Source organism: Pleurodeles waltl, chromosome 2_2, assembly GCF_031143425.1.
Source record: "Pleurodeles waltl isolate 20211129_DDA chromosome 2_2, aPleWal1.hap1.20221129, whole genome shotgun sequence".
In the NCBI taxonomy this organism is placed as follows: domain Eukaryota; kingdom Metazoa; phylum Chordata; class Amphibia; order Caudata; family Salamandridae; genus Pleurodeles; species Pleurodeles waltl.
In genome coordinates, this window is record NC_090439.1 from 392452786 (window position 1) to 392466876 (window position 14091).

General features: G+C 45.3%; 1 protein-coding gene across 2 annotated transcripts in view; it reads left to right on the forward strand.

The window, feature by feature from the left end:
* The window catches only part of RTTN (rotatin), a 978768-nt gene that overhangs the window by 330428 nt on the left and 634249 nt on the right, over nt 1-14091 (forward strand). For both annotated transcript variants that reach the window (XM_069219896.1, XM_069219897.1), the window contains exon 20: nt 2024-2112. In XM_069219896.1, coding sequence (XP_069075997.1) covers nt 2024-2112 — 89 coding nt within the window. The remainder of the gene's footprint in view (nt 1-2023; nt 2113-14091) is intronic.

The following is a 14091-nucleotide window of genomic DNA, read 5'->3' on the forward strand; positions in this document are numbered from 1 at the left end:
CCAACAAATAGGATGAAAACCCTGCCTAAGTAATTATTATTTGAACTTTGCAGCTGGCTCTTCGCTATATTTGGACTAATGCAGTGGTTCCCAGGCTGTGCGTGGTGCCCCTGGCTAGTTTAGATGGCGCACCAGGGAGCCGTGGCACACAGATTGGGAACCACTGCGGCTTAACTGCTCATCTTTCTCAGGTCCTGTTTGTTCTTTCTTTGGCTCAGCAGGTCTCTGCTTTGGATGCAGTTAAGGGCTGTTTTTCAGCCATTTCTGCATTTTTATGGTTGCTGTGCCAACCTTCTTTATTTAGATCACCCATTGTGACAAGATTTCTTAAAGGTTTGTAACGCATATTTCCCCCCAGGCCATTCATTATGCCCAAGTGATATTTGAACCTGGTCCTCACTTTCCTGATGTGCGCGCCCTTTGAGCTGTTACACAACTGCCCTCTTCAGTTATTTACCACTAAGACCACATTTCTTGTGGCTATCACATTGGCCAGGAGGGTCATCGATTAGCTGGCTCTTTCGGTGCACCCACCATATACTACTTTCTTCTCTAGCAATCTGGTTCTCTTTACATGTGCCTCCTTTCTTCTGAAGTTAGTCACTACTTTTCACATAGGCCAAACCATTACCTGCCCAGCTCTTTTTCCCTAACTACTTCTCTAAGGAAGTGGAGAGTCTTCACTGTCTGGGTTCAAAAAGAGCATTGTTGTTTTTCCTGACTGCATAAAAGAATTCTCGGTGGAGGCCAACTCTTCGTAGGGTACATCGGGCCAATAATAAAGGGAAGGCTGTGCAGAAAAGAAACATCTCCCAGTGGATAGTGCTCTGCTTAAAGATCTGCTACACATTGGGCAAAAAGCAACCACCTGAGGACTTGCATGCTCATTCTATCAGAGCCCAAACTGTGACCACTGCATTAGCTTCGGAGTATTACGGTCCCTGGATATCTGTCAGGTCCGTCGAGATGGGTGGGCATTTTGCTCATTTGCTCCTGCAGGAATTTCTGATCTAAGTTTGGTACCTATTCTAAGGTAAGGCATCTGGGGCTAGAAGTTTGTCAGTTGAACATGTTACTTATCTTCAGTAACACTTTATCTTGTAGAGACTGTATTTAGCCATAGATTCTTTACCAATGCTCTCATCCTCCCTGCTCTGCATCCAGATTAAAGGACGAGGGCAAAGGGCCCAGGAAACTTACAGCAGAGATCAGTCTTCATCTTGGCTTAGTGCAGGGAAAATCACAAAAATAAATTGATGTCAGCGCGCCAAGGTGGTGCCTGTATGGGTACTGCGTAAGTCACTTTCTGGGGCCAGTGCGAAGCTAAACGACGCCATCCACCAGGGGTGTACTGCTCGGAGATTTCCGGATCAAGGGTGATGCCTGGGGATAATTCTAAGGTGTGGAACCTACAGCTAAATATTCTGTATCAGAATTGGTGTTACCAAAGGTAAGTAACTTCTTATTCACGTGTATGACCTGTTTAAGAGCAAGGGGCATGTTAGAAACCAGTTATCCCCAAAACTATCAAATGACTTTTTTGTGGGTTGCTGTCTTTGCCTCTGTCAAAACTGCTCAGCAAAGATATTTCATTACGAGAGAGATAATACTTTAATATGTAATGTGCTAAAGAACTTTTAGCTAACCCATTCTTCAATAAGATTATGCTTTTCAGGTGAGGGAGAGGATGGGCAGGAGTACATTATTTCAGTGGCTTAACAAAGCCCCTGCAGCCCCTGTGGTGCGAGGGGCCCGAGCTCACGAGGGGGGGAGGAGTTGGGGGGGGTGGGTGCTGAAGGGGGCTCAGTACAGTACCGTACACTGTGTGCAGGTCCCTAACTGGGTCCGTGGAGGGGGGCCAGCTACAGGTACTTTGCAGGGAGGCCCCCTTAAAGTTCGTTATGCCACTGGCTTATTTTGGTAAGAAGTTATTATTTATGCAGACGTACAGTTAATCTATTAGAAAAACTCAGTATAAATGTGGCCAGTTAAAATACCGCTTTCCTTCATTTTTTTTTTTTAGATGTCACAATGCATGAAGTTGTTAAGAATCTGGGTGTTGTAGAAAAGATCTTGAACTTTTTAACTGAGTGCATCAATCAGGATGGCAAGGTAAGAAATTGGTAAAGTTGTAAGACCTAATGTCCAATGAAAAAAACAAAACATACAAGGCTTTTAAGAGTGGAGCAGATGCTGGCAACAAATGCCTGGTTTAATGTCTGCTAAAACAATGTCACCAAACAACACCTTTCTGCAGTCTCAAAGTCCACTCCTAAACTCCAAGGGCCCAGTTCACACATCCTCTTATTTCTGTGTCGGCCCAGAACACTTTTTTTGGTAGTATTTGTTCTTTCTCAAGGAGATAAACTTTGTGTATCAGCAGTCTGTGTTCCAAGGGGGCCTGGAGCATGTTTTATACTGGGAAATTCGCAGGAAAGTCACCGCTACTCACTGAAAGGCTGGAGTAAGTCAAAATTACTCACAGAACGTTTAGTATAGATTTCTAAAATATTGCACTGTTTGAATGAAATTGTACATCAGGGCTCTGTCCACTTAATAATTAACACACCAAATTTTGCAACTATCAGAATCATACCTTTTTAATTGTTGATAAAAGTTCACCTGGCATTGTATGAATATGTGGGAAGTAAGTATATACATTAGCATTTGTCACAACAGTTGATTAGTGAAATTAAATTAAACTTCTCTGCCTTCCTACTGTTGCTTTTTTGTTTTTTTGTGTACATTTTTTTTTTTTCGTTTTGTAAACACAAAAACAAAATTAAAAAACTAGGGCTCAAACGCACACGCAGTTCAACTTGTATAGTGCTGTGATTACATATGACCATATGACAAGTGATGCGGGGCATCACCTCTGCTACAGCAATTTAACGACATAACAAAATCAGAACTTCCCAACTGAAAGAGATGTTAACATAAATGTATTGCATTACATTGGATTGGTGGGTAATATCGGAGGTCCGTAGAGTGGAGACGAGAGAAGGGAGGAAGACTTTCCCCACCCATGTGATGATCTCTGCACTTATGCCATTGCAGCTGTGAAGTACTGCGTATATCCCCCGTCTACTGTGGTCAATTGATAATGTACGAGGATCCCACAGTATCACGTCCCATTACTGCTTGTATGCGTATTGCACCAATTGTGTACTTGTGCAGCCTCTTTCCCTCCCACCGTTGGTAAATCAACAAATAGTTGTGCACATTTACTATGCCCATGATTCGTGTGTGTGTCTAGTGCTTCTTGTATGCAGCAGATTGCATTTTTGTGAACCCAGATGGCACAAGCAATCACAAGGTGTTATACGTTAGATTATGCTTTGAGTGCCTACAGCAACTTATGTAATTGCAGTGTTCCATGCTCATCTGCAGATATCACCATGTTCGATGGCATGTGTAGCTGCAGATACACATGCTGTGCACAGTCCGCCGTCTGGTGTTGGGCTCGGAGTGTTACAAGTTGTTTTTCTTCGAAGAAGTATTTTCGAGTCACGAGACCGAGGGACTCCTCCCCTTTCGGTTCCATTGCGCATGGGCATCGACTCCATCTTAGATTGTTTTTTTTCCGTCATCGGGTTCGGACGTGTTCCTTTTCGCTCCGTGTTTCGGGTCGGAAAGTTAGTTAGAATCTCGGAAAAAATCGTCGGTATTGTTTCGTTCGGTAGCGGGTTAGTTAGCACAAATCGACACCGAATCTTGAAGAGCTCCGGTGGCCCTTCGGGGTAATTTTGATCCCCGTCGGGGCCTGGTCGGCCCGACCGCGTGCGACTTCAAGACTGATGGAACGGACCCCGTTCCGATTCTGTCCTAAATGCCATAATAAATATCCTTATACGGATCAACATTTGGTCTGTAACTTGTGCCTGTCCCCCGAGCACAAGGAGAATACGTGCGAAGCCTGTCGCGCGTTTCAGTCGAGGAAAACGCTTAGAGACCGAAGAGCCAGGAGATTGCAGATGGCGTCCACGCCGACAGGACAACAACGGTTCGAGGAGGAAGAAGAAGAAACTTTCTCCATCCACGAGTCGGATTCCGAAGAACTCGACGCCGAAGAAACGTCAACCGTGAGTAAGACGTCGAAACAAAAAGCTCACGAAAAGACTGACAAAGCCCAGGGGACGCCACCGCCAACAGGCCATGGCTTAACCTGAAAAGTAGGTGACCGTCCATCGGCACCGAAAAAGGGCGGGCTGGTGTCGAAGTCATCCAACTCCGGTCGAGATACAGGCACGCAGCACTCTCGGGCCCGAGAGAGTGTCGCAGAAAACATTCGGCACCGAGACAGCGGCACCGAGATTGGTCGGCACCAAGAGGGCACGACGCAGAAAAGAAAAAAGATTTTGTCGGAGCCGAAAAAATCAGTAGAAAAGGTTTCGGTGCCGAAACAGCCGGCATCCGAAACGAGAATCAGTTCCTACTCAGAGGAACAAGGACTGTCCTCTCAAATGAAAAAACACAGATTTGAAGAGGAATTACAAACAATAGAGCCAGATCACACGCAAAAGCGGCTCTTTATTCAAAAAGATACTGGGAGGATCAGCACTCTTCCCCCAATCAAAATCAAAAGGAAACTTGCCTTCCAACAAGGAGACAAGCAACCACAAGCAAAGGTGGTGAAGAAAGTAACTCCACCACCTTCACCACCACCATCAACTCATGCATCACCGGCGCAAACTCCACCATTAACACACTCGCCAGCTCATACCACAATGAGCCAGGATGATCCAGATGCATGGGACCTCTACGACGCCCCAGTATCAGACAATAGCCCAGAGTCGTACCCAACTAAACCGTCACCACCTGAGGACAGTACATCATATGCACAGGTGGTCGCTAGGGCAGCCGAATTCCATAATGTATCGCTACATTCGGAGCCTATTGAGGATGACTTCCTCTTTAACACCCTGTCCTCCACCCATAGCCATTATCAAAGCCTTCCCATGCTCCCGGAAATGCTAAGGCACTCGAACCAGTTAAAGGCAGAGCTATAACTCCAAGGGTGGAGAAAAAATATAAGGCACCACCCACAGACCCTATATTTATTACGACACAACTGACACTGGACTCAGTAGTTGTGGGGGCAGCTCGTAAGAGAGCCAACTCGCATACATCAGGCGACGCACCACCTCCGGACAAGGAGAGCTGCAAATTTGATGCAGCGGGAAAAAGGGTTGCAGCACAAGCAGCAAATCAGTGGCGTGTCGCCAACTCGCAAGCACTCTTGGCGAGATACGACAGGGCTCATTGGGATGAAATGCAACATCTCATCGAACACCTACCCAAAGAGCTCCCAAAAAGAGTGCAACAGGTGGTGGAAGAAGGACAAAGTATCTTGAACAATCAGATACGGCCTTCCATGGATGCAGCGGATACAGCTGCACGGACAATAAACACTGCAGTCACAATAAGGAGACACGCATGGCTGCGCACATCTGGGTTCAAACCTGAAATACAACAGGCTGTGCTCAATATGCCGTTTAATGAACAGCAATTGTTTGGGCCAGAGGTGGACACTGCCATTGAAAAACTAAAAAAGGACACCGATACAGCCAAAGCCATGGGCGCACTGTACTCCCCGCAGAGCAGAGGCACATTTCGGAAAACACCTTTTAGGGGAGGGTTTCGAGGTCAACCCACAGAAACCAACACCTCACAAACAAGACCACCTACCTACCAGGGACAATATCAAAGGGGAGGTTTTCGGGGACAATACAGAGGAGGCTAATTCCCAAGAAATCGGGGAAAATTTCAAGGTCCCAAAACCCCTCAAAATAAACAGTGACTCACAAGTCACACAACCCATTCACACAACACCAGTGGGGGGAAGACTAAGCCAGTTCTACAAATCTTGGGAGGAAATAACAACAGACACTTGGGTCTTAGCAATTATCCAGCATGGTTATTGCATAGAATTTCTCCAATTCCCTCCAAACGTCCCACCGAAAACACACAATATGTCAAAACAGCATATAGATCTTCTAGGACTAGAAGTTCAAGCATTACTGCAAAAGGACGCAATAGAATTAGTACCAAGTCCACAGAAAAACACAGGAGTTTACTCACTGTACTTTCTAATACCAAAAAAGGACAAAACTCTGAGACCAATACTAGATCTCAGAACACTAAATACCTACATCAAATCAGACCACTTTCACATGGTCACATTACAAGACGTAATCCCACTGTTCAAACAGCAAGACTACATGACAACATTAGACCTAAAAGATGCGTATTTCCATATACCGATACATCCTTCACACAGGAAATACCTAAGGTTCGTATTCAAAGGAATACATTACCAATTCAAAGTGTTGCCATTCGGAATAACAATCGCGCCAAGAGTCTTTACAAAATGCCTAGCAGTAGTAGCTGCACATATCAGAAGGCAGCAAATACACGTTCCCTTACTTAGACGACTGGTTAATCAAAACCAACACGCTAACAAAGTGTTCATATCACACAAAGTATGTCATACAGACCCTTCACAAGCTAGGTTTCTCCATCAACTATGCAAAGTCACACCTTTTGCCGTGCCAAACACAGCAATACTTAGGAGCGACAATCAACACAACAGAAGGGATAGCCACTCCAAGTCCACAAAGGGTTCAAACATTTCACAAGGTAATACAGGCCATGTATCCAACACAAAAGATACAAGCAAAAATGGTATTAAAACTCCTAGGCATGATGTCTTCATGCATAGCCATTGTCCCAAACGCAAGGTTACACATGCGGCCCTTACAACAGTGCCTAGCATCACAATGGTCACATGCACAGGGTCAACTTCTAGATCTGGTGTTGATAGACCGCCAAACATACATCTTGCTTCTATGGTGGAACAGTACAAATTTAAACAAAGGGCGGCCTTTCCAAGACCCAGTGCCACAATACGTCATAACAACCGATGCTTCCATGACAGGGTGGGGAGCACACCTCAATCAACACAGCATCCAAAGACAATGGGACATACATCAAAGGCAGTTTCACATAAATCACCTAGAACTGTTAGCAGTATTTCTAGCGCTAAAAGCATTTCAGCCCATGATAACCCACAAATACATTCTTGTCAAAACAGACAACATGACAACAATGTATTATTTAAACAAACAGGGGGGGACACACTCAACACAGTTGTGTCTCCTAACACAAAAAATATGGCATTGGGCGATTCACAACCACATTCGCCTAATAGCACAATTTATTCCAGGGATCCAAAACCAGCTAGCAGACAATCTCTCTCGAGATCACCAACAAATCCACGAATGGGAAATTCACCCCCAAATACTGAACACTTACTTTCAAATTTGGGGAACACCCCAAATAGACCTATTTGCAACAGAAGAAAACTCAAAATGCCAAAACTTCGCATCCAGGTACCCACACCAGCGATCCCAAGGCAATGCTCTATGGATGAACTGGTCAGGGATATTTGCGTACGCTTTTCCCCCCTCTCCCTCTCCTTCCATATCTAGTAAACAGATTGAGTCAAAACAAACTCAAACTCATACTAATAGCACCAACATGGGCAAGACAACCTTGGTACACAACACTACTAGACCTGTCAGTAGTACCTCATGTCAAGCTACCCAACAGACCAGATCTGTTAACACAACACAAACAACAGATCAGGCATCCAAACCCAGCATCGCTGAATCTAGCAATTTGGCTCCTGAAATCCTAGAATTCGGACACTTAGACCTCGCACAGGAATGTATGGAGGTCATAAAACAAGCAAGAAGACCTTCCACTAGACACTGCTATGCAAATAAATGGAAAAGATTTGTTTGTTACTGCCATAACAATCAAATTCAACCATTACACGCATCTCCAAAAGATGTAGTAGGATATTTACTACACTTGCAAAAATCAAATCTAGCTTTTTCTTCCATAAAGATACATCTCACCGCAATATCTGCTTACCTGCAGACTACTCATTCAACTTCCCTATTTAGAATACCTGTCATTAAAGCGTTTATGGAAGGCCTAAAGAGAATTATACCACCAAGGACACCACCTGTTCCTTCATGGAACCTCAACATTGTCTTAACGAGGCTCATGGGTCCCCCTTTCGAACCCATGCATTCTTGTGAAATGCAATCCTTAACGTGGAAAGTTGCATTTCTCATTGCCATCACATCTCTAAGAAGGGTGAGTGAGATTCAGGCATTTACCATACAAGAACCATTTATTCAAATACACAAGAATAAGGTAGTTCTAAGAACAAATCCAAAATTCTTACCAAAGGTTATCTCACCGTTCCACTTGAATCAAACAGTAGAATTACCAGTGTTCTTCCCACAGCCAGATTCGGTAGCTGAAAGAGCACTACATACATTAGACATCAAGAGAGCACTAATGTACTACATTGACAGAACAAAACAAATTAGGAAGACAAAACAACTATTTATTGCCTTTCAAAAACCTCATACAGGAAATCCAATTTCAAAACAAGGCATTGCTAGGTGGATAGTTAAGTGTATTCAAACCTGCTATCTTAAAGCAAAAAGAGAGCAGCCTATTACACCAAAGGCACACACAACCAGAAAGAAAGGAGCTACCATGGCCTTTCTAGGGAATATTCCAATGAACGAAATATGTAAGGCAGCAACCTGGTCTACGCCTCATACATTTACAAAGCACTACTGTGTAGATGTGTTCACTGCACAACAAGCCACAGTAGGTCAGGCTGTACTAAGAACATTGTTTCAAACTACTTCAACTCCTACAGGCTGAACCACCGCTTTTGGGGAGATAACTGCTTACTAGTCTATGCACAGCATGTGTTTCTGCTGCTACACATGCCATCGAACGGAAAATGTCACTTACCCAGTGCACATCTGTTCGTGGCATGAGTCGCTGCAGATTCGCATGCGCCCACCCGCCTCCCCGGGAGCTTGTAGCCGTTTAGAAGTAGATCTTAAACAATTGTACATTTGTAAATATATTACTCTAAACCTTTATTATGTACATAAGTATTCATTCCATTGCATGGGCACACTATTACTAATATACACAACTCCTACCTCACCCTCTGCGGGGAAAACAATCTAAGATGGAGTCGACGCCCATGCGCAATGGAACCGAAAGGGGAGGAGTCCCTCGGTCTCGTGACTCGAAAAGACTTCTTCGAAGAAAAACAACTTGTAACACTCCGAGCCCAACACCAGACGGCGGACTGTGCACAGCATGTGAATCTGCAGCGACTCATGCCACGAACAGATGTACACTGGGTAAGTGACATTTTCCTTAAGTGGCATGTGTTGTGAACTCCGCCCTTGCCCACTTCAATATGTTGCTCATTCAGCCTTTCATTGGTTGCGCCTTTGGGGCTTTCCAGGCCATGGCTATGTGCCTTTTTGGTAAAACCAGTGGCAAGGCTATGAATCTCGAGTGACACTTGTATGCCTTAGGTCTGGGCATTCTGCCCAAGAGGCAGAGCGTGTGATCAGGCGATAGTTCCTGAACAACCAGTTGACTCATGGTCTCGAACACCTCTGCCCATTAAACATGTATGACTGGCTATTACTATACCATGTGGTAGAAGTCAGCCTGCTGAGAGCGACAATGTGGGCAACAAGAGTCTTCACCCTTGTATATGTGGGAAATGCGTGCCAGTGTAGTGTAAGATAAGTTCAAATATTTAAATTGGATGTATTTCAGTCCAGTGTTTCTAGACACCCCCTGGGTGAAGCCCCAATACCTGGGACCACTTGTCCTCCGGTATGACTTCTCTTATGATTTGCTCTCAGACCGTTTTAAGTTTGAACATGGGTTGGCGTAAAGCATCAGTAGCACGTTATACAGTACTGCCGCTGTATTCCTAGCCTGTCACAGCTTAAATAACGGATTGTGGACCCGTGATGTGGGGGTTTCCAAGACCTCTTTTGCCCATGTGTGCATCAGTGCCTTCGTAATCGCATTGTACTATAGGAACTGCCTGGGCCCCTGGGGAGAAGGGATCATAGAGGTGTGGAGTTTCCCATATAGAGATCCCTGGCTATTTACCCTGCTGAGAGGCTGAATACCTTGCCCAATGGTATCTTGCCATATTTGCCAGTTTTGGGGGGGAAGAGAGCCTTGGTTGCTAGCAGCATCAGTCAGTGCAGCAGCTCTGGGATTGTGGTGTCACGAAAGACCGATGCTCTTACCCAGTCTGGAGCCAGCCAGAGAGCTATCTACTGTAATTGTGCTGCAGCATAATGAAACTCGTAATTGAGGGCACCTAGGCCTCCTCTACTATAGAGCACAGTAATTTAGAGTCTCACCCTCTTTCTACCAGTTCCACAGACTAATGTGGTAAGAAGCCATTGAAAATGAGTGAACACCTTTTTGGAGAATTTGATGGAGGTGGCGTAAAGAGGTACAGCAATCGAAGGAGCATCAACATTTTGGAAATGGCTATCCACGCTACTGCAGATAGCCCAAGATCCACCGAAAAGTTCTGTGACTAACACGTGGCTGTGAGGAGCTTACCTAAATTCCCAATGATTAGGTCTGCATCAGTGTGGTAGACATGTATGCCAATGTCTTTAAACAAATGCAGTTTGAGTTCCATCACTGTGGGTGGAAGCTGTTGGTGCTCCCTTTCCTTGAGAGGCTGGAGTGGGTATATACATTCTGTTAGAAATTGGGTTTTTGGTTGGCTGTCAGGTTACCCTCTGTCCAAGCAAGAACCCTCACTCTAGACAGGGTAGGTCACACACAATCCAATATTATCCTGTGCCCACCCTCTGGTAGCTTGGCACGAGCAGTCAGGCTTAACTTAGAAGGCAATGTGTAAAGTATTTGTGCAATAAATCATACAATAACACAATATAGCACCCCAAAAATACACCACACAGTGTTTAGAATAATATATAATATTTATCTGGATAATTGCAGGTCAAAACGAATAAAGATGCAATGTGAAATTGTAGAGATATCACTGAAAAGTGATATAAAGTGTCTTAAGTCTTTAAGAAGCAAACAGTCTCTTTTAAGCACAAAGTACCTGGTTTAAAGTGGAAAATCTCCGCAAAGGGCCGCAGAACAAGAGATACGTGGAAAAATGGTGTGTGTGTCGATTTCTCCCCTGCACGCACGGACTTGCGTCGTTATTTTTCACGCGTGGAAGTCGTGCGTCGTTTTCCGGCGCCCGGACAGTCTCTTTCTGTGGTTCAAGGGATTATCAGATGTCCCGGGGTCTGTGCGTGGTTTCTTCGGCTTGTTTTCTGGCTGTGCGTCGTTCTGGGAGGCTGTGCGTCGAAGTTTCGTTCTCACGGCAGGCGTCGTGTCGATTTCCCCTCTGGAAGTCGGGCGGCGCTGTCCTTGCGAGGCCGTGCGTCGAAGTTCCGGTCGCCCTGAAGGTGTCGCGTCGATCAGCGTCGGTGTGCGGCGATTTTCTCGCCGCGGAGCAAGCTGTGCGTCGAAATTTTCGGCGCACAAAGAGCCCAAATGAAAAAGAGAAGTCTTTTTGGTCCTGAGACTTCAGGGAACAGGAGGCAAGCTCTATCCAAGCCCTTGGAGAGCACTTTTACAGTCAGACAAGAGTTCAGCAAGGCAGCAGGCCAACAGCAAGGCAGCAGTCCTTTGTAGAAAGCAGACAGTTGAGTCCTTTGAGCAGCCAGGCCGTCGTTCTTCGCAGGATGTAGTTTCTGGTTCCGGTTTCTTCTCCAGCAAGTGTCTGATGAGGTAGGGCAGAGGCCCTGTTTTATACCCAAATGTGCCTTTGAAGTGGGGGAGACTTCAAAGAGTGGCTAAGAAGTGAACCAGGTCCCCTTTCAGTTCAATCCTGTCTGCCAGGGTCCCAGTAGGGGGTGTGGCAGTCCTTTGTGTGAGAGCAGGCCCTCCACCCTCCCAGCCCAGGAAGACCCATTCAAAATGCAGATGTATGCAAGTGAGGCTGAGTACCCTGTGTTTGGGGTGTGTCTGAGTGAATGCACAAAGAGCTGTCAACTAAGCCCAGCCAGACGTGGATTGTAAGGCACAGAAAGATTTAAGTGCAAAGAAATGCTCACTTTTTAAAAGTGGCATTTCTAGAATAGTAATATTAAATCCAACTTCACCAGTCAGCAGGATTTGGTATTACCATTCTGGCCATACTAAATATGACCTTCCTACTCCTTTCAGATCAGCAGCTACCACTTCTGTACTGTATGAGGGCAGCCCCAATGTTAGCCTATTAAGGGAGCAGGCCTCACAGTAGTGTAAAAACGAATTTAGGAGTTTTTCAGTGCCAGGACATGTAAACTACACAGGTACATGTCCTGCCTTTTACCCACACAGCACCCTGCTCTAGGGGTTACCTAGGGCACACATTAGAGGTGGCTTATGTGTAGAAAAAGGGGAGTTTGAGGCTTGGCAAGTACTTTTAAATGCCGAGTCGAGGTGGCGGTGAAACTGCACAAACAGGCCTTGCACTGGCAGGCCTGAGACAAGGTAAAGGGGCTACTTAAGTGGTTGGCACAACCAGTGCTGCGGGCCCACTAGTAGCATTTAATCTACAGTCCCTGGGCACATATAGTGCACCTTACTAGGGACTTATAAGTAGATTAAATAGTCCAATCAAGTATGATCCAAGGTTACCATGTTTAAAGGGAGAGAGCATATGCACTTTAGCACTGGTTAGCAGTGGTAAAGTGCGCAGAGTCTAAAAGCCAGCAAAAACAGAGTCCAAAAAGTGGAGGGAGGCAGGCTAAAAGTTAGGGGTGACCACCCTAAAGCATGTCAGGTCTAACACATTCCATTTGTTTAATAGCCAAGACATATCCCCAAAACCATCAAAAATATTCATCACCTGAGAGTGTTGTGGTGCCATCTCAGTGGTATATCATTGGGTCATCCGCATAGAGCGAAACAATCTGTTAAGTCTCCCATGTGTAGGTCCCATTCCGGAGCCTTTGTACGAGGAGGACAGGCCAGGGGTTCCATTGCTAAAGTGAAAATGAGAGGAAATAGGGGACAGCCCTTCCATGTGCCCCTGTTAATGGTGAAAGATTCTAATATCATTTGGCCTGTACAGTCCTGTGCCACCGGGTTTGCATATAGCAGCCGGATCCATTGGCAGAACCTCTGGCCTACTCCCGTTTCCTCCATCATTGTCATTCGGTATGGCCACCCCAGCATATCAAAGACTTTCTCTGTATCTCAGGAGAATGCCCTGTGGCACTGTGTAGAGTCTGGTGTGCTGGATGCCAGGTGTTAATAGGACTGTGCCAATTTATCCCTGCTTGGTTTATGAAGTATCACTATTGGTGCATGGTGTTTGGTAGAGTCCTTCACCTATCTGCAGTCTGGTAGACCTTCAACAATTTTGGTGCCATCAGGGATTTAAAGGTCTTATAGTGTTCAGAAGTGTCATTCACTAATTTTATTTCCTCTATACTCGGAGACTCCTCCAGTGTCAATTGCTGTGCTGTGTTTAATCCACACATGGGTATGGATCTCAAGCATCTGCTGATAGCCTACAGGTCCAGGTTCATCATTGGAGACCATAAATTACAGTAGTAATCCCTGAATGTTGAGTTTGTGTCTTGTGAAGTTACTAAGGTGCCTTCAGAGGGTTATGGTGGCTGCAGTTGATGACCTGTCTTGTTCAGTTTTAAAGAGCCAGGCCAAAAGATTTACAGATTAGTCACCTTTTGAATGTTGTGTGGTTGGGCTTGGTAGACGATAAACGTAGTCACAAAAACAGGTCTTTGCGCTCTCTATGAAGTTCATGCAGGGTCCGTGATTCTAGACATCTCTGCCTATACACCCTCCCACGCCACCTCCCTATTGCAGCTGCAAGTTTGGACTCGTCATCTTTAATCTTAATATCGGTTTTCGTTACTTTATACAGGATGCTGTATCTTCTCTCTGTATGTAGTTTTAAGGCATAGTCCCCTGGCAGCCACTTCTTGTTCATGTTGAAATATTCATGTATGTCTTGTCTCAGTGTATCCAGGAATGGCGGGTCTGAGATAGCACTCATGTCTAGTTTACAGGTGGGGATAGGTGGTCTGGGCCTGTCCCATTCCAGTACCAGCTTTAAGAGGTTGCGGTCTGACCATGTTTGCCTCAATAATTCGATAACCATATTTTATCACTGATGTC